The sequence below is a fragment of the Erinaceus europaeus genome, chromosome 12 (genome assembly GCF_950295315.1).
Source record: "Erinaceus europaeus chromosome 12, mEriEur2.1, whole genome shotgun sequence".
NCBI lineage: Eukaryota > Metazoa > Chordata > Mammalia > Eulipotyphla > Erinaceidae > Erinaceus > Erinaceus europaeus.
In genome coordinates, this window is record NC_080173.1 from 16699940 (window position 1) to 16721105 (window position 21166).

General features: G+C 42.6%; 1 protein-coding gene across 5 annotated transcripts in view; it reads left to right on the plus strand.

Moving 5' to 3' along the window:
* Positions 1-21166, plus strand: part of EIF4E3 (eukaryotic translation initiation factor 4E family member 3) — a 406830-nt gene that overhangs the window by 37652 nt on the left and 348012 nt on the right. For all 5 annotated transcript variants that reach the window (XM_060202876.1, XM_060202877.1, XM_060202878.1 and 2 more), the window contains exons 2-5: positions 6249-6321; positions 14855-14949; positions 17333-17393; positions 20750-20816. In XM_060202876.1, the coding sequence (XP_060058859.1) occupies positions 6249-6321; positions 14855-14949; positions 17333-17393; positions 20750-20816 (296 nt within the window). The remainder of the gene's footprint in view (positions 1-6248; positions 6322-14854; positions 14950-17332; positions 17394-20749; positions 20817-21166) is intronic.

Here is a 21166-nt window from a genome sequence, read left to right on the forward strand (position 1 = left end):
TCGTTGTTTTGTGCTTCGCCCTCTGGAGGACTTTTAGCTGGACTCTTGTCCTGGTTCGAGTCTCCATTATTTTTTCTTGTTGTTTTAACCATTTTATATAAGTTAAGAGGTTTTTCAATCCCTGAGTTGGAGTTCAGTGGTGTAAAAGCCTTTTTTTTTCCCCTGTAGGCTATGGTAGCCTGAGGGCTTTTAAACTATCAATAGGCTTCTTGGCTTAATCAATGACTCCTGACCAAGAGATAAAGCAGGGTGTGTCAGAGATAATCCAGTGGTTATGCAAAGAGACTTTCACAGCCCTTCAGCTATGCCACCGAGGTATAGGTCTTCTCCTGAGTTTCCCGGTTAGATCTCTGTGCCCTGGTGTCCCTCCCTGTTGCTGCTCCAGATTCTGAGGGTAGTAGCAATGGAGACTCAGAGTTGTACTTGGTGAGTCTCTGGGGAGTCCTTTCCTCCCTTCAGCTGTCCCCTTGTTGGTGGAGCAGACTGGAGGTGGTGTCTCCACTGACAAACTGTTGAACTGTTAGCAGTCACTTAATCTCTCCTTAGGCCCCTCTCTCCTCTCTGTCACCCCCCACGCGTGTTTGTACTCACTGGTGATTTACTGGGTTTCTGTGGTCATTCTAGTCCTGTCTTGTTTCGGTCCGGGTGGTCTCCTTTGGTATTCCTAGTTGATCCGGGAGAGGAGAGGAGAGGAGAGGAGAGGAGAGGAGAGGAGAGGAGAGGAGAGGAGAGGAGAGGAGAGAAACGCATTTTATCTTTCTTTTCCTTTAATGCTCCCATCTTTCTGCCCATGGTGCTGATGGTGCAGTGACGTCATCAGCACCGATTCCCCTGATTCCTTATTCAATGCCTGACACCATGTCCATACTTGATGTGACTCTCACTCATGTGGATTACCATTTGGAAGCAATGAGGGCAGAAGCCATGTTCTCTGAGGTGGGAAGTCAGGGTCAGAAAAGTTCAGGCTTGCTAGACAGTTCATAGGTGATAGGACCGGGGCTTCAGCTCATACCTGTTGGTTCCACAAACCATCCTCTTAACCCCTCAAGCTTTTAAAAATATTTTATTTATTTATTAATAAGAGTATGATAGGAGGAGAGAGAAAGAACCAGACATCACTCTGGTACATGTGCTGCTAGGGATTGAACTCAGGACCTCATGCTTGAGAGTACAGTGCTTTATCCACTGTACTACCTCCCGGACCACAACCCCCTCAATTTTTCTGCCTTCCTGCGCCTGCTGTTTTGTGGCATTCGCTATAGTATCTTTCTCACTTGTATAACCCTGGAAAATAATCACTTGAGATCTGTTTCTCCTGAATTGTGTTACTCGTGTCATTTTTTTTTTGCCTCCACGGTTAGCACTATGAATACACTGCTCCTGGAGGCCATCTTCTTTCCAGTGCTGCTGGGTAGGACAGAAAGAAATTGAGAGAAGAGGGGGAGAGAGAGGGGAAGAGAAAGATAGGCATCTGCAGACCTACTTAACTTCTTGTGAAGTGACCTCCCTGCAGGTGGGGAGCCAGAGGCTCAAACCACAATCCTTACTCTGATCCTTGCGCTTCATACTATATGTGCTTAACCTGCTGCGCTTCTGTCCAGCCTTCTGTGTCACATTTTTTAATATCAGTATGGGATTTTTTTAAAAGAAGTAAAGCAATTTTTATTGTGGGGGCTTGGGTGGTAGCACACTGGGCTAAGCACACATAGTACAAAGTGCAAGGACCTGAGTAAGTATCCCAGTTCAAGCCCCAGCTCCATATCTGCAGGGGGGTCGCTTTATAAGCAGTGAAGCAGGTCTGCAGGTGTCTTTCTCTCCCCCTCCTTGTCTCCCCTTCCCCTCTCAGTTTCTCTTTGTTTTATTCAATAAAATGGAAAACATGGCCTCCAGGAACAATGGACTCTTAGTGCAGACATCAGACCCCCATGATAACAATGGAGGCAAAAAAAAAATCCACTTGGTGGCCATTTTATTTCCTTTTTTTGTTTGTTTGTTTTCCCTTATAGGATAGGACAGAGAGAGATTGAAAGTGATTGGGGAGATAGAGAGGGAGAGAGGAAGAAAGATGCTGCAGTATTTATTTCATCATTTGTCAAGCTTCCCCCTGCAGGTGGGGACCAGGGGCTTGAGCACGGTTACTTGTGTGCTTAACCACATGTGTCAACACTTGGCCCCTCCCCAAAGTTTATATATATATATAGTTCTGACAGAGACAGAAAGAAATAGAGTGGAGGGGAGAGAGAAAGATGCCTACAGGCTACCGAACCACTTGTGAAGCTTCCACCCTTTGGGTGGGGATTGAGTGCTTGAACCTGGGACCTCACACACGATGACTTGTGTGCTTGACCAGTTGAGTCACAACCCGGCTGCTATGCCAGGGATTTTGATGCCATCTAATTCTTTCTTGCATCTCACCTCCCACTGGTGTGAATAGATGGATTCTGGTAGGGAGCCAGGGTCAAGCAACAGGACAGAGTAAGAGCGAGCCCAAGGTGGAGTCTAAGAAAAGGAGGCAGAGCGATGGTCAGAAGATGCGCTGTGTGTGACCACCTGTGCTAACCAGTTCTTACAGAGACTGCCGCATGCAGGATGATGATCATGGACATCAGAACCAAACAGACCAGGAAAAGAGCAGATCTGCTACTTAGAAGCAGGCTTCTAAGACTCACTTTCCTCATCTGTAAAGTCAGGATAATGATGCCAATTTGGCAAGATTGCTCTAAATATTAGAAATAGCCTGTGTGTAATACGAGTTCAAGGAAAGGAAAGCACCATTCCATTAATCTCATTAAATCGAGGGGAAATTCCTACTGGAATACTTCAGACTCCTTACTCAAGCCATCCAGGGAGCACTGGTGTTCCATTGTTGTATTCTCAGCTCAAGCTGTTGGCTGTAGGAGAGTGGGAAGGAGGCGTCCCATTCAGAGAATATGGAAACTGTCCTGATTTCTTGGTTCTGTGATTCTCTCCAGCTCTGGCCATATCTTCTTTTAGGAATGGTCTTAGTCAAAATGTGCATAATGCTTGCAGCTTTCTCTCTCACTTCCTGCTTTCCAAGGAAATAAAAGAGGATCTAAACATTATTTCTTTGCCTTCAGGAGTCTGGGGAACTCAGAAAGCAGGGGTGCCAGTTCTAGAACATAAACTCCACGAGGGCAAGGACTTGTCTGCAGTGATCACTGCTGTGTCCTCATCAGTTGCAATAGGTTTGTAATAAATCTGTTGGTCACAGGGCTATTCAGCATTGACTAGACATGTAGGACTAGGGAATTCTCTGCTGTGAGGCTGTCCTACATAACTGGTGGAGGCTTAACAGCTGTTGGCATCTCCCCATTAGATGACAATAGTATTCCCTTCAGCCATGACAAATGAAAATGCCTCCAGATATTGCCAAATGTTCCGAGGGCGGCGGCGGGGGGGGGGGGGGGGGAGGGCAGGGGGCCTTGGGGAGGGGCAGACGGACACAACATTATCCCCAAATGATCACACCTTTTGTCTGCAGAAGTGGGTTTGGACTTGGGCTGTATAGAAGATTCAGCTTTAGAGCATGAATGCAGTATAAAGTTTTCATTTTAGAGTGATGAAAACAGCAAAAATGTTTCTGTCCTTGAAATCTACAAACATTTATCTACCTTCCAGTTGCTACAACTGTCTGTAAGAGTAACAGGGAAGAGAGGGTATGGCCGGCTAGTGCCCCAGCTGAGCTTTGCCATGCGCAGCCTGCACGGCTACTTTAAGGAACCGTAACAGGAGGCAAGGCAATGGTTCAACTTCGAATCAGCAAGTCCTATACAGATGGACTTGTTTACAAGACAGTGTATTTTCACACATTATGAAGAACATAATGTAGTTTTAGTAGAAGATCTACCTGTCACACTTATTAAAAGATTGTATTGCAGGGGGAAAAAATTCTGTTCATCTGCCCTTTTAAAGTGATTCTGTGGAATCCAACCCAGTTTTGCTTAGTAAAAGGTGTCTGAAGTCCAGGCATGTGCCCAGCCCCCAGCGTTCACTGACGGAAGTTTCAGTGCTCTGGTGTTTGTCTCTGTCTCTAAAAAAGTTGGCATGGGGCCGTGAAGCCTCAATGAGCAAAAACAAGGTGAAATTTGGACAGTGAAATCAAAAAGACCAACATGATTTTGCGCATGTGTCTCCTAGAATGGACTCTGAGTAACAAACAGATTAAGGTGTGGAGACAGGTGTTTTAAAAAGAGGCCTGTTATGGGCTGGGCAATAGCGCACCCAGTAGAGTGCACACATTACCAGCACAGGGACCTGGGTTTAAGCCCCCGGCCCCCACCCGCTAGGGGAAGTTTCATAAGCAGTAAAGTAGTGCTGTCCACCACCAACACCCCCTCCCCTCTCTCTCTCTATCTCCCTCTCTCTGTCTCCCCTCTCCTGAATTTTTCTCTATCTTATCAAAACATAAAATGAAAAAAAAAAGTAAAGATGACTTGGAGTGTGTGGTGCAGGCACTAAGCCCCAATGATAACCCGGGTAACAATTTAAAAAATAAAAATTAGGGAGTTGGGGGGTAGCCCACTGTGTTAAGCGCACGTGGTGCAAGGCGCAAGGACCAGTGTAAGGATCACGGTTCCAACCCCCCTACTCCCAGCTCCCCACCTGCAGGGGAGTCACTTCACAGGCTATGAAGCAGGTCTGCAGGTGTCTTTCTCGACCCTCTCTGTCTTCCCTTCCTCTCCCCATTTCTCTCTGTCTTATCTAACAACAACATCAATAGCAATACAAAAATAAATAAATAAATAATTAAAATTAAAAAGACATGTAAAAAGGAGGGATACTAAAAAACAAATGTCCCGGGAGTCGGGTGGTAGTGCAGTGGGTTAAGCGCACATGGTGCAAAGCACAAGGACCAGCATAATTATGGATCCCGGTTCAAGCCCCTGGCTCCCCACCTGCAGGAGAGTCACTTCACAGGCGGTGAAGCAGGTCTGTAGGTGTCTTATCTTTCTCTCCCCCTCTGTCTTCCCCTCCTCTCTCCATTTCTCTTTGTCCTATCCAACAACTATGACATCAATAACAACAATAATAACTAGAACAAGGGCAACAAAAGGGAATAAATGAATAAATATTATATATATATGGAGAGAGAGAGAGAGAAGGGAAGAATCAACATCCTCAGGCTCCCTGAAACTTGTCTGCTAGCTATAGGGGTTGGGGTCAGTGACTGGTAATGAACACTCCTCTTAATGATGGAACCCAGGTTCTAGTGGGTCAGCTCTGAGCCCACAACTGACCTCAACAAACCTCTCGTTGCTAACCTAACAACCAGACCCGATCTTCAAGCATCATTTCGTGAATTGCCATCTTACTTTGAGATAACTGGGCCCCCACATTCTTGAAGAAGAGATACTAATTTACTCAAGGGAGGAGGAAAAAACAGAGGTTACAGGCTTCATTAGAGGCTTGCCAAAACCATACCATGCTATCCCTCCCTGGTGCCAGGAAGCGGTGTCAGTCCTGAAGGTTCTTGCAGTAAATAAACCTGTAGTATGTTGCCATCTACTTGCAGTAAATAAACCTGTAGTATGTTGCCATCTAGTGGAACATACAGCAAAGTAAAGAGGAATGTATTCTGTTCACAAAGTTCAGTCAAGCTTGATAATCAGAGGTTCTTCTAAAGCTAAACATTTAAGCAAAACATGCAGATTCTGGCGGAACTAAATTTGGGCTTTAATAATCATCTTTTCTTTCTTCTTTTAAAAGATGTATTTCTTTAGTGAGAGAGGATCCTGAGCTCTACATTGAAGCCTCCTCTCTAACTACGGTTGTCATGTTTTCTTAAAGTTGGCAAAATGTCACTCTGTTTCTCAAGAATATAAGTGTCTGTCACTGGGGACTTAACAAGCTTTTCAAACATATACTCACTGTCATCTTTCTAGTAGGCACAGTTTTATCTTAAGTCCTAAGCAGAATGCTTAGTTCACTAAAAGGTTAGCTTAGTATTTTTCAAATGTGACTTTAAGCTCTCCAGTATCTTTCTTACACACACTTTTTTTTCCGATTAAATTTCCACAGAATAAAGATACCTAGTTTCTGAGAAATAAATGCATCTTCATCAAGTATGAGTCTCTGTATTTTCAATTCTGAGTAGTGTCCCCAAAAGGCCCAGTTCTGTGGTTTTGACTTAATTTATGTGAAGACCTGCAGACATAGATCATGAACTGATTTGTGAACACTCACTTCTTGCTCTGTTGTTTCTTTGTTCTTTTGCCGTGTTTGCTTAGATCCCTCCCTGGTGCCACTGCAGCCGAATATGCATCCAATCTGAAGAAAATCTACACCGTGCAAACAGTACAGGTAAGATACAGGAAGGGACATGCCACTTGAACACGGGGTGGGCTAACAGCCCGGGCCCAGCGTTTTATTCTAGTTCTCAAGTTCACTTTGGCAGAACTGTCCTTAAATCCATCCATTCCAGATACACACCAGCTGAACATAGGTTCAGGTGACTGGCTCCTCTCTTGGTGGCCCACTAAATCTTACCTGTTACCTGCACCTTTCAGACCATCGTGACCAGCAGGCTGTGTGGTGTGTCTCCATTCACACACCTCCATCCCTGTCTCCCAGCTCTCTTTCCCACTTTTGAGAAGCAGTTGGCATAACCTGCAGGTTTATATTGAAGGTTACAGGTCACAGAAAAGAGCAGGACAGTCTTGCAGATGAAAGTGGAAAGTCTCTTATCTGACTTCATTTTCAAATGTCTCTGTTCTGTTGATAAACTGAGTCATTGTCAACCCCTTAAATTTCTATGGAATAGGTCTAATAATCTCCCCTTCCTCTAGGGTTATTGTGAGGACGGAAGAAGGCGTTTATATTGTACTTGGCAGAATACCTGACTCATAGTAGGTTCTCAGCACATGTAAACTTTACCAACTGTTAGGGTGACATTATGAAACTGATTTATTTAGTAGGCCATTTATCTGCTTCTTCAAAAGCAAATTCTGTCAAGTTTTTCACCTTTTCTATTTTAATACACTGTTACAAACCAAAGGCTTTAAAAATCATTTCATAGTTGCATTAACTCTATGTCCAGAATTTTCTGAGAGGGCCAGGTTTCATTTTCCTGTTATATTCTCTCTATTCCCTAACTCTTTTAATGCTGTAGAAAGAAATTCCAGTTGATGGGCATCTAGACTATGTCTCTTATGTAGCTTTTGACATGGAGAAGTAACACAAAGTTCCTTTTTTTGGGACCATTCTCCCAATATTCTGATTGTCCTAGGAATCTGATTATAAGATACCAGTCATGATCACTGAGGACAGTAAGCTTGGGTGTAAAGACAAAGCCCCCACCCTTCACCTGATCTAGTGTAGAAAGTGACATAAGATTGTGGAAAGCAAAATCACAGTGCTGCTATAAATGATCATCTGGTGCCAAGTACAAGCAGTAACTCACAAGGCAGAGTAAGAGTCACCATCTAGAGGAATGAAAACTCAGAAGTGTGGGAAAGGCTCTCCCTGCCCCCTCTGCTATGGGAACTTAATCTCTTCCCAGCAGCATTATACAAATCTTAAGGCACTGGATTTTAAAACACGTTTTGAAAACTCTTAAGAGCCTTTAGATCTTTTAAGATGCTCTTTAGACATGAGGTTACCAGAGTGAATCCTGGGATTCCAGGGTAGACATTGGTGAAGCTGGACTCAAGGTCAGTTTGTTTCTCTGGCCCTGCATGATGGCACAGAGCATTTGGTTGAGATTTGGCTTCCAGCAGCAAGTCACTCTGGGCCTTCAGGGACCAAATACTCAGGCTCACAAAAACTAGGAGCTCAGGGGTCAGGCGGTAGTGCAGTGGATTAAGTGCACATGGCGCAAAGCACAAGGACTGGTGTAAGGATCCGGGTTCAAGCCCTCAGCTCACCAACTGCAGGGGGGCCATTTCACAAGTGGTGAAGCAGGTCTGCAGGTCATGTCTATCTTTCTGTTCTTCTCTCTGTCTTCCCCTCCTGTCTCCATTTCTCTCTGTCCTATCCAACAACAACAGCAATGACAACAACAAGGGAACAAAATGGCTTCCAGGAGCAGTGGATTCGTAGTACAGGTACTGAGCCCCAGCAATAACCTTGGAGGCAAAAAGGAAAAAAGAACACCAAAAAGCTAGGAAGTCTTAGAAATTATATTTGGATATAATTTATTTTCAGTAAATGCAGATTTCTTAAGTATAATATCTGATAAGTTTTAACAAATATATGCAGACATTTAGCTATCACCCAGCTGAAGGTAAGAGAAAATCCTTCTTTCATGCCAGAGTGTTCTTTTGTGCCCTTCTCACTCAGTTCTACTAATCTGTCTTTCACTGAAACTCTTGTAAATAGAATCACACCTTACTCCTGTGCCTCGGCTTTCTTGTGTTCAGTCAGTCTAAAGGACTGGCTGAAGAAATTGATGAGAAATTAGTAAATTAACCACTCTTCTGGGTAACAATTCACTCATTTCCCATCAGTTCCTTCAGTCAGTTATTATACTTAAGAAAGTGTGGAGAAAAAAAATCTTACTCTGTATATGAAACAGATGTATGCTACATAAACTAGGATATTAAAATTGCATAAGTGATGACGAAAAAGGGCTCCACTGTGGGTGGGGGAAAAGGTGCTCTGAGTGGTCATGAATCTTTCTTTTTATTTATTTTTTTATTATCTTTATTTATTTATTGGATAGAGAAAACCAGAAATTGAGAAGGAAGAGTTGGATAGAGAGGAAGAGAGACAGAGAGACGCCTGCAGCACTGCCACCACTCGTGAAGCTTTCCCTCTGCAGGTGGGGACTGGAGACTTGAACCTGGGTCCTCACTCATTGTGCACTCAACCAGGTGCGCCACCACCCATCCCCATATGAATCTTATTTATGATCTGATATCTCTGTCCTCCTCAACTTCCTCATTTGCCAAGTGGAGATAGTAACAGTGCCTACCCCATTAAGGTGAGCGAGAGTCAGATGAGGTAGCATCCAACCCCTAGTAAGCTTAGCACTGAGAAGACCTTCCAGTGTTGGTGGTTTTGACTAAAGTAGGAATGGATTCTTGGGACTCATCTGCTGGCTGATGCTTACGTGGGCTCGGGTGTAGGGTGGTTGAGACTGTCTGCGTTTGTGTCCAGTCTCTTCCACTTACTTGCTTGGGAGAGTTGACTCACTCCTCTTTGCTTACTCACCTGAAAGGTGGCACTTGCAGTACCCGTTGCATCATGAGGATATGGGAATGAAATGGCAGTAGTATGCCAAAAAAAAACCCATCAGCAACATAGTAATATTGTTTAACGCCACTTGCCTACTTCTGTCGCTCCTTCTTTTGGTGCTTCCTCAACAATCTGTGTACCGTTGCATTTAGACTATTTATTTTAAGCATCAATTCTAGCATTCTCTGCTTATGAAAACACCAGTAACTTTGGAACTTCAGCTTGTGAGTGTCCTTAATATCTCTGAGTCATCTCTCATATAAGAATTAGCTTAGGGCTGGGAAGATAACAATGGTTATGCAAAAAGATTTCCATGCCTGAGACACCATAGGTCCCAGGTTTTTTGGTTTTTTTTTTTTTTAATTTCTTTATTCCCTTTGGTTGCCCTTGTTGTTTTATTGTAGTTATTATTGATGTCGTTGTTGTTGGATAGGACAGAGAGAAATGGAGAGAGGAGGGGAAGACAGAGAGGAGGAGAGAAAGATAGACACCTGCAGACCTGCTTCACCGCTTGTGAAGTGACTCCCCTGTAGGTGGGGAGCTGGAGGCTCGAACCGGGATCCTTACGCTGGTCCTTGTGCTTTGCTCCACATGCACTTAACCCGCTGCACTACCGCTGGACTCCCAGGTCCCAGTTTTAACGTCTAATACTACCAAAAGCCAGAGCTGAGCAATGCTCAGATTTAAAAAAAAAAAGAAGAAAGAAAGAAAGAAAAGGGATTAGTCTGGATATAATTATTTTTCTTCAGCCAAGACCACAGAAGAAGTGATTTGTTGTACACGTGTTACATTCAGACACAAGTGAGATCAGAACTAGACCAGAATGTCACAGGTCCAGGGAAAAGGACCCGAATGGACTGTTCTGGTAGTAATAAAGAGGGTGTCTCAAAGGTGGTTATTTTGATCAGGTGGCAACAAATGTTCTAAATACAGTGAAGCAAGTTTTAGACAGCAACTTGCAGTCCAGTCTGTGCCATCATCCCTGACCTGACACATTGCTTATTTCTCCTCCTGTGACTTTCCTGGGTACACAAGCTAGTTGCTTACTCAGACCTCTGCCTCACCCTTCTGTGCTTCAGCCTGTGTATTCACCGCTTCCTCTGCTTGACTCTCATGGCACAGAGGTCTCTAAGAAAATGATGCTAAGGCCAAGAGCCTAGACATGAATTTTATGTTCTTTTGAAGCCATGCATTTGGCCCACAGCTTTCTGTTTGTTTTTTAATTTGGGAGTGTAGGTTCCTGAGCTCTTACTCTGTCACAGGACTAAAAATTTGCATCTTTAGTCATGTCTATGTTTTTCTCCCATATGTGTTTAGGTGAAAGGTAGAAAGCTTGTGCTGTTATAGAGTTCATTTTACAGAAATAAATAATGTACATATTTGTGCTTTGAGACCCTTCTTCGGCAAATCAGAGCTGGAGGAATTGTGGTGGGGGGTGATTTCCCCATCATTAGGAGGGGAGATGGGCAGCAAAGCAAAATGTCCAGTGGAAATAACCAGTCACGCCATACCTCTGGGACCAGAACTCCCTCCCCTTCTAGGTCAGTTCTTTCTTTCTCTCTACCCTCCAGAGGGGCCCTGTGACCCCTGATGAGGACACTCTTGTCAGAGCCAACAATAATTCACTCTGCTCAGAGTTAAATTTATCTCTAATACTTTCCCGCCTTTCTTGGAAAGTTCCATATTTCATCTACATGTATTTTCCAGATGCTTATTGATTCCCATTACTCGTTTGTAAACATTTCCAAATTATTCACAGTTCTCCTGCATTTCTGCCTCCTAAATGAATGTAATGCAGAGTTGAGCACAGCTTCTGAACACGCTGGGAGAACCAAGAGCTACTTCCCAGATGTGACTGGGAAATCTTCCAGTCTCGCTACCCTGAATTAAAAATCCAAACTGCATGGCCAGGAGGTAGGCCATCTGTTAGAGCTCACAAGTGACTGTGCACAAAAGACCAGGGTTTGAGCCCCCAGTGCCCATGGAGAAAAGCTGCATGGAGAAAGCTTCATGAGTGATGGAACAGGCTGCTGGTTCCTCTCCCCCATCCTCCCCTCCCCCCCATTCCTCTCTCTCTCCCTCTCCATTTCCCCTTCCCCTTTCCTCTCCCCCTCTCCTCTCCCCATTTCTGTCTCTCATAATTAAAAATAAAAAAAGAAAAATGAATAAATGGTCACTGAGAGCACTGGATTTGCTGTACAGGCACCAAGCCCCAGCAATAACTCTGGAGGCTAATAAATATTTTTTTAAATCACACTAGAAAACTTTCTTATAGCATTTTTATTTTCCTCAGTGTATCATCACTTTCAAGATTTTACCAGTGATTTTTTTCCTACTTACATTTACATAAAACAAAAATTTCATGTCATCATGTAAATAAATATCTAACTGACAATCTTTTATCATAAACAGAGGTTTTCATGAAAAAAATATACATAGCCTCTTAAAATCAAGAGAACCATCCTTCTATGCCTAGACACTGCCAATGATAGCAGACACCATTCCTTATCAAAGGCTTTGGGGTAGTCACTGCTATTACATGCCATCAGGTTAGGACAGAGGTTGCTTTCCAAATCATGGGGAAATAAGACTGGTTTTAGAGGTAAGTATTAATAATGGGGATGATGGCTGATTCAAAGCACTGAACGACGACTGACATCCACCAATAGAATAAACTACAGTAAACCACCTGGGTGAAAGAATGGAGCACAAGAAGAGAGGTGGGGGGAGAGATATGCCACACTGAAGAGAGAGAGAGAGAGAGAGAGAGAGAGAGAGATCTGCAAACCAGTCTAACGAATATCTATATCAAGCACAGACTTAGTTCAGAGTACAGGATTCTTTGTGTCAGTTCCACAATTTACCATATCTAGGAATCAATACCTATGTCTCTTTTCCTTTGTCTAGTCACTGTTCCACAGTTTAAGTGATCTGTGTGTTTTCAAGTTCAGCCACTTCGTGGGTTGGTTGGTTTTTAGTTTTTGTTTTTTTTCCCTGCCCTGTGACACCCCTGTGCACGTAAAAACATTTAACATAGAACTGGATGATGGCACACCAGTTAAGCACACATCAAATATAACAGAAATTAAAAAAAAAAAATGGAACAGATTTGTAGTGCCAGCACCAAGCCCCAGCAATAACCCTGGAAGCAGTAAAATATAAATAAGTAAGAAAAAAATATTTAACATCAACAACGAAACATATACCTATGGGTTGCACCTAGAAAGTAGTGTTCTGCTCTGAGTCCCCAAAATCCTCTTTTTTCTATTCTTTGAACATTTGGACCCTACTCACCACCCCAACTTTAGGTTGTTTTTTTCTAAATTCACTTCTTGTTTGTGGGGACTCTTAACATCCTGTCTTTGACTTTATCTATTCGATAGTCAGTATTCTAAACTTTGGCTCTCACTTTAAATCAAGCGTTTTTGGAATTCAAAGCAAACTCCCTTCTCACATACCTAGCTGTTGCTAATCTGATGTTCTTTGCTTTCTACCTGTTGCATCTGCTGTGAGTTTAAAATACTCATTATTATAGAGACAGACAAAAATAGGGTGAGAGGGAAGAAAGAGGGAGAGAGAAAGACAGAGCACTGCTCAGCTCTGATTTGGTGTGGTGTGGGGCACCAAACCCAGAACTTTGGAGCCTCGGGCATGAGAGTCTGTTTGCATAACCATTATGCCAGAGGATTTTTTCTCTTTTTGTCTTCATGACTGTCTTCTCCTTGCTTTATTTATTTGTTTGTTTGTCTCCACTTGCTGGGGCTCAGTGTTAGCACTATGAATTCACTGCTTCTGGTGGCAACTTTTTTCTTCCCCGTTTTATTTGATAAGACAGAAAGAAATTAAGATGGGTGGGGAGATAGGGAGAGAGAAATATATACACCTGCAGCCCTTCTTCACTGCTTATGAAGCATCCTCCCACCCCTGCAGTTGGTGAGCAGGGGTTCAAACCTGGGTCCTTGCATATAGTAATATATGCATTTAACCAGGTGTGCCACCCCCCGCCCCCATCCATCAATCTACTATGAAGTAGATTTACTATGAAGTTTTGCTTTTGCCTCCAGTTTTATTTTAAAGTTCATTGTTGCTACTCTTACAAACTTTGATTTTCAGTTCTACATAACACAGTCTCAAACAACCCATAAAGATTATTATTCGGGGCTGGGTGGTGGCGCACCTGGTTGGTGTATATATTACAAGGCTCAAGGACCTGGGTTTGAGTCCCCCAGTCCCCACCTGCAGGGGGAAAGCTTCATGAGTGGTGAAGCAGGGCTGCAGGTGTCTCTCTGTCTCTCTATCTCCCACTTCCCTTTCGATTTCTGATTGTCTCTATACAATAAATAAATACAATAATTTTAAAAGATTATCATTCAATGAGGATAAAGTTTTATTCCATCAATGCTACTTCACTTTTGATGCCTTAGGTTTCATTTTTCTCATTGTTGCTTGTTCTGTCTTTCTCAGATCAACTAGGAAGCTCAAACACCCTTTACTTACCTCATTGCACTGAATATTCTCATTTGTTTTATAATTCTATGCATAGAACTAATAACAGTGGTTCTGTGGCCCATTCCAAGCAAAGTAGAAAGAGTTTCCTTCTTTATAAACCCAATTCACATCCTAACCTTAATGGTGATACCCAACAGTGGTGTCTGGACATGCCAGTCTCTATTCCTCAGTATCCTTATCTGTGAAATAAAAATAATTCTACCTCCAAATGAACATGATTGATTATACAAACATGAAAGCCTATATACTTTTATTCATTGATAAATATCATTATAAAATTCTTGATAAATCTATGAAGAGTTCTGCACATTTCTGGAGACTGGAAATCTTAAGATCAGGTTGCCTGGTGACTGCGTTTTGGTGAGGCCCCTCTTTCCAGATTAGAGACAGACGGTCATCTCCTACCTTCACATGGCAAACAGAGAAAGATCTCTAGCTTGCTTCCTTTTTAAATTTTACGTGTTTATTCACTCTCTTTATTAGCAGGACACTAATTGCATCATGGGGCTCCCCAAAGTGCCACCCTTGACTGTCACCCCATGAGAGATTAGGGCTTCATTCTGTGAGAGGACACAGCCTTGTAGTCCACACCACCCTTTACCTGGGGAAACTTGCCACTTTGCAAATGAGTAGTTCTTGGTTCTCCTAGGAGGGAAAGGAAAGAGGATGGAGCAGTGAAGGTGATTTCTCTTTGCTTCTTCCTTCATAGGGTGTGAAGGTATCCTGAAATGCAAAGCAAGAATAGTGGCTGTATGAGAAGCTTAGAAAAAAGACACGGCAGTGTTATAAGGAAGTTGAGCCAGTACTCGTATTCAGTATAATACACTTACTAGATGTCATCTGCCTGTCAGAAAGTAAAATCTTTAGCAAGATCCTTATCCAGTTTTATGTAGAAATGCTCTGTGTAGGTATGCTTGCTGAGTAACCAGACATTCCTGAAATAGAATTTGGTCTGACTTCAGTAAGGAGAACATTTGTTAACATTATGTTTTATTTCCTTGCAGAAACTAAAAGTGCAGAGAAAAATCTATTTTGAATGCATAGGACTTAATGAGAATCTGATTTTTTTCCTTTGATGCATTAATTTTATAATGTAGTGCCATAGTAAATCAATACTGAGTATATTAAACAAAGTGTTTTTCTTTTAAAGATATTCTGGAGTGTGTACAATAATATTCCTCCTGTGACTAGCCTGCCTTTGAGATGTAGTTACCATTTAATGAGAGGAGAGAGGCGACCACTTTGGTAAGTGTCTAACATGTCGTTTGAGGTGACGGTGGGGAGGGGTATGATTGTAAATTTCATAAAATATTTACTTCCTGCCAAATTGGAATGTCAAAGTGGTTTTCTCCTGGCGATACACCATTAGCTATTACTTTATTATGAGATAACCCCCTGCCTATCACTCCCTTTGTTGTGGGTTTCAAGATTGTCAGCAGATCGCTTCTGCTCTTCTGGGGCTTTATGTGCTGCAGTCTCACCATAGAGATACCACAGCTAGCACACTGCAACAGTGACATAGTCCGTCCGTCCTTCCTTCCTTCCCTTCTTTCTTTCTTTCTTTCTTCCTTCCTTTCTTTCTTTCTTTCTTTCTTTCTTTCTTTTTCTATTTATTTATTGGATAAATACAGCCAGAAATTGAGTGGGAAGGAGGAGATAGAGAGGGAGAGAGACAGAAAGATACTTGTAGCACTACTTCACCACTCGTGAAGCTTTCCCTCAGCAGGGACTCGAACCTGGGTCCTTCGCAATGTAATGTGTGCTTAGTCAGGTGCACCTCCCGGTCCCCAACATAGTCCTTTCTTTTTTTTTTTTTTCTTTTTTAAAAATATTTATTTTATTTATTTATTCCCTTTTGTTGCCCTTGTTGTTTATCATTATGGTTCTTATTGTTGTCATTTCTGTTTTTGTTGTTGGATAGGACAGAGAGAAATGGAGAGAGGAGGGGAAGACAGAGATGGGGAGAGAAAGATAGACACCTGCAGACCTGCTTCACCGCTTGTGAAGTGATTCCCTGCAGGCGGGAAGCCGGGGGCTTGAACCAGGATCCTTATGCAGGTCCTTGTGCTCTGCGCCACATGCGCTTAACCCACTGCGCTACCGCCTGACTCCCAACATAGTCCTTTCTATGGAGGGTGTCACATCATTTTCTTTTGCTTTTTTCTTCTGTGTAACAGTGATTGAGATGGTGGAGTGAAGACTAGGCCAACATCGTTGAGGGGAACACAAGTCTTATATACATCTGATGTTTGGTTGAAGACAGATCACCTCAGGTGTGGATATGAGTCTTACAGAGAGTATGTGGTACTGGTCTTGGCCCAGGGACTAGGGGAAACTGTCCTTTCTCTTTAATAGCTTGGTGTACTTGTAGGTTAGGGGAGTTGACAGTAATCCAGTTTGCTTAGGCTAGAGTCTCAATTACTAACAAATGTTTAGATCATATTCCTCAGCTGCTCTAAGTTATTTGCTCACTAATAAGATGGTATGTATCTTGCCTCATTGAGTAGCAAATAACAAAAGCCTTTCCTGAGGGGGAAAAACAGACACTTTTTGGTCCCTGTCACTGAGAAGTCCATTGATAGGGCTGGTATTTGGCAGGCCTGGGTGCTCACGTTATTAAGAATCTGATGTTGCCCGCCAAAATTTCCTTGTTTTTTTCTTGCATTCATTTAATTTTCAGGTAGACGCTTCCCTTTATAGTGGCATAACGGTTTTCAGAGTCTCCAGTCTCATGTGCTACAAGTTTACTGATGTTATCACTCATCAGACCCAGTGAAATGTTAGGCTCTCAGTGTCCCATCATAGCTCATCGTTTCATTCCTGGCTAATCACAAAGACCAGGAAAAGGCAGTTTCCATAGGCAAACCCATCATAAACCTGTCTTTGAAGTTAGGATGTGAAATCAATCTAATGAAATGGGTCGGATACAAACAGGGGACTGATAAAAGGTAGATTGGGGAAGGAGCCAAAAGAAAATACAGGTGTTGTGCGAAGCGCAAGATCCAGCGTAAGGATCTCGGTTCAAGCCCCCGGCTCCCCACCTGCATAGGAGTCACTTCACAGGCGGTGAAGCAGGTCTGCAGGTGTCTGTCTTTCTCTCCCCCTCTGTCTTCCCTTCCTCTTTCTTTCTGTCCTACCTAACAACAACAATATCAGTAACAACAACAATAATAACTACAACAACAATAAAAAAGCAACAAGGGCAACAAAAGGGAAAAGAATATATATATAACACAGGTGTTAAGGAGCAGGTAATATCTGAGGGAAATAGCAGGAGTCCACTTCAGGGAGTTAGTCTCCTCTGAAGGCTCAGATACCAAGTTGCCATGAGGAGCAAACAAACTTAACGTATGTGAGACATCTGTATTCATCTTTCCATCCCCAGGCAGACTGAGGAACATCCCATCACTTCCTTGAGGAGAGCCAGGAGCCCTATTACCGTCTCTGCCCTTATGATCACTGAACTCCATTTTCCTCTTTCCCTATCTTCACCCCTTTCCCTTTGCTTCATTCCCCATCAAAGGAGAAAGTGTATTGCAAAGAGCGCACAGTCTTTTAAAAGTCGTTCAAGTCAGTGCATGTGAAACCTTATTCCTTGAGGGTAACTGTGAGCGTCTCTTTGGTCCAGGGAAGAGGAGAGCAATGCAAAGGGCGGCGTGTGGAAGATGAAAGTCCCCAAGAACAGCACGGTAGGCTTGTTTTGACCCTTTTCTCTCCCTTCTTTCCATTCTTTTCTTTTTCTTTTTTAACCTGACCATGTTTGGGATGGTTATTGACTACACGTGGCAAGCCACTTGGCTGGCAGTCTCGGAAGAGGTCAGGAATGAAAAGTTGTGCTCTGAATTGGTGATTTTCTGCCCAACACTGTTGCCTAGACTGTGCATTCTTGTGCTTCTCTGCAGAAGTGGTTTAATAGTGTGGCTGTCATATAGATCTGTAAGCCTTTTAGAAAAGTCACTTACCTGTATTTTGGCTATTCCTTACCAGCTACAAGTGACATGTGGAAATTGATTGCATGTAGAGAATCAATATTCTTCACACCAGAAGCTCATTTCTCCTTCACTGGGAGCAAAAACAGGCTCAGAAAACGGCCATGCCATTCTCTGGGCATTCATGTGTGGTTGTACCAACCTCTCTCTGGGACTGAGAAGGACTTGATTGGGAAGGGGAGGCTCGTCAGATGCTGGCTTACAATGACCATTCCTTAGAAACCTAGATTTCCGGGAGTCAGGCAGTAGCACAGAGGGTTAAGCACACATGGCACAGAGTGTAAGGACCGGCATAAGGATCCTGGTTCGAGCCCCTGGCTCCCCACCTGTAGGGGGGTCGCTTCACAAGCGGTGAAGCAGGTCTGCAGGTGTCTATCTTTCTCTCTCCCTCTCCTCTCTCATTTCTCTCTGTCCTATCCAATAACGACAACAACAATAATAACTACAACAATAAAACAACAAGGGCAACAAAAAAGGAATAAATGAATATTTAAAGAAATGAAAATTTAAAAAAGTTTAAAAAGAAACCTAGATTTCCCAGGCGGCAGGCTCTGATTCATCACACTAACTGAAGATAGACACTCTCATCGTTCCATATATTGTGGAAAACCAAAATTCATTTTTAAGAGTGGAGGAAGAGCAAGTGTTTCCTAGTTTCACCTTTTCGTGGTTTCCTGTATGTCAACAAGCTTAAAGAACTGAGATGTCTCCAGGGACTTGGATGCTTGAGCTGGAGTCACTCATTCCCTTATAAGCACAGACTTCTAACCATATGATTAGATTGTTGTTACAAACTCAAGATTACAGTTAAAATAGGTAGCTCCAATATTGGCCTTTCATTTGCTGTGCATGATACAAATAATAAACCAGTCAAGGCGTGTGAGACACCTTCAACCCACTGAAAAGAAGAGCAGAGAATATAAGAGAATGATAGGATGTAAGATATTAAAATTTCTACAAGAGCAAGTTCTCCTTTTAGTATTTTTATTTGTTCACACTAAACTATACAATCTTGTAGAAACAGTCATGACACCATGTTCAGTGAAATGCAAGTAAAAGATACATTTGTCCTTGCTCTGTTAGCCCACTTGGCCCCAGTCAGTCACAAATAACACTTAAACAACCCTTTCATGTCTGTAAAAGTTCCTTCATCCTAACAGTTCAGTATATTCTTAAGTATCACATGAGATGTGTTGGACTTTCTTTGCTTTTTAAAAAAAAATTTTTTTTTTTAACTTACTAGAGTTCTACCCAGCTCATGCTGGGGATTGAACCTGGAATCTTAGAGCCTCTTGCATGAAAGTCTTTCTGCTTAATCATTATGTTATTTCTCCAACCTCACCTTGCTAAATTCAAAACCAGGGAAGTGTTGTTCCTTCCCTTCCTCTCTGGACCCTCAACAGTGTCACTAATAGTGTAAGAAACTACATGCAGTTAGGACAGGCAGAAAATGGAAGGGGTGATTTCTAGCAGACAAATAGATCAGAAGAGGCATTAAGGAAAGAAACCATTGGTAGGTCCCAATAGTTAATGGCTGTCATTTTGCTTGAAAACTCAGCTAGGCTGATTTCAATTTATTAGAGCATAATCATAAACTCTATAGTAAATGAATAAGTAATATAACAATAGTTTTATTTAATCTCCACTGAATACCTAGCACACTGTAGATGTGTCCATATAGGGTAGTTCTTAAATGTTGAGTCTTTTTGTTGTCATCATGGTGCTGTACCCTTAAAATGCATCTGTTGGCTAATTTCATAGTCATAGCAATAGTGGGAGGGCTGCCCTCTTAGGAACTCTTCACCAACTTTGGACCTGCTTCACCTAAGCAAACTGATGTTCAGAGAAGTTGACAACCTGCCTGGGCACAGATTCTAAAGAATCTGTAAGGATTTAGTTCTGAGATAAGAGTCAGTAAGTGGGAGTCGGGCGGTAGCGCAGTGGGTTAAGCACACATGGTGTGAAGCGCAAGGACCAGCAGGGATCCCGGTTCAAGCCCCCAGCTCCCCACCTGCAGGGGGGTCACTTCACAAGTAGTGAAGCAGGTCTGCAGGTGTCTGTCTTTCTCTCCCTCTCTCTGTCTTCCCCTCCTCTTGATTTTTCTCTGTCCTACCCAACAACAATGACAGCAATAATAATAATAACATCTGCAACGATAAACAGCAAGGGCAACAAAGGGGAAAAAAATAGCCTCCAGGAGCAGTGCAGGCACTGAGCCCCAGCAATAACCCTAGAGGCAAAAAAAAAAAAAGAGTCAGTAAGGAAGGAAGAAAAGCATAATCACAAGTTTCTCAAGGGAAAAAAAACGAAAGAACATTTAGGCCTCCAGTCACCTCTGAGTGAATTCTGGCTGTTTGTTGGATGGCATTAGTAGATCTCCACTGGCATGGTCTCCAGTTTTCCTCTCTGAGAGCAGGTGGGCCAGAGAGTGTGCTAATTCTTCCAGGAGAATGTATCCACACACATAAAAAGTTCATTTGCTTAGCATTAATGGTCTGCCTCAAGTGAATGAAAGTGTACAAGCCTCTAGTACTAAATAAGGCAGAAATTACCTCAGCTGTTGTATAACCTGTGAAGTACATAATGCTCCACAAGAAAAACAGTGGAAATAAGTGGGAAGAATACCAATAGTATTCAAACATAGGCATTTGGTACATTTTGAATCACAAGAGATACCGACATCATAAAATCACAAGACATCAAAATGCATTCTCCTCTTTTAACACCCTCGGAGACTTCACTAGAGATGAACTTGGTGACTTCGAATACAAAGGTTTTTGTTCTTACAGAAAGTTTTTTACTTTGGATCGCTAGCACCTCTCTGTGTCAAGTTATTTGGAAGATAGTGCAGTCTATGTCACCATCATGGATGTTTGCACCTATGGTTGGAAATGTCTGCGGGCTCCAGATACATAGGGGCAGGGGGAAAATGCATGTGAAGTTGAAGAAAACGTGACTTATTTGGTTCCTGAAAATAACTGTCTAAAAATATGTGTGTTATGTTTTTTATTTTTGTTTGTTTCTTTTTTTTTTCTTTTATTCTTTTTCCATACAAGTCCACAGTTTGGAAAGAATTGTTGTTAGCGACTATCGGAGAACAGTTCACAGACTGTGCTGCTGCAGGTAAAGAAGCCCACGGCTCATCCCCGCATGTGTGCTTGGCTTATGCTAGTAACTTGTCCAAGTGCGAGCGCATGCGCACATGTGTCCGTGTGCTTCCGTGTGTCCGTGTGTGTGTGTCCATGTGTGCGTGTGTGTTTTACAGATATTTACATTGTTTATTTTGTAGCTATGAGGCTGCTTAGATGTTTTTGTTGTCTTGACATTTAGTGTTTTATATCTGCATACATTAGCTATATATATTTATATGTATATGATTTTTCCCTTATAACCTATCTTTATTTAATACTAGATTTATTTTTGGATAGAGATAGAAATTGAGAGGGAAGGAGGAAGGGAGGGAGAGAGAGCGG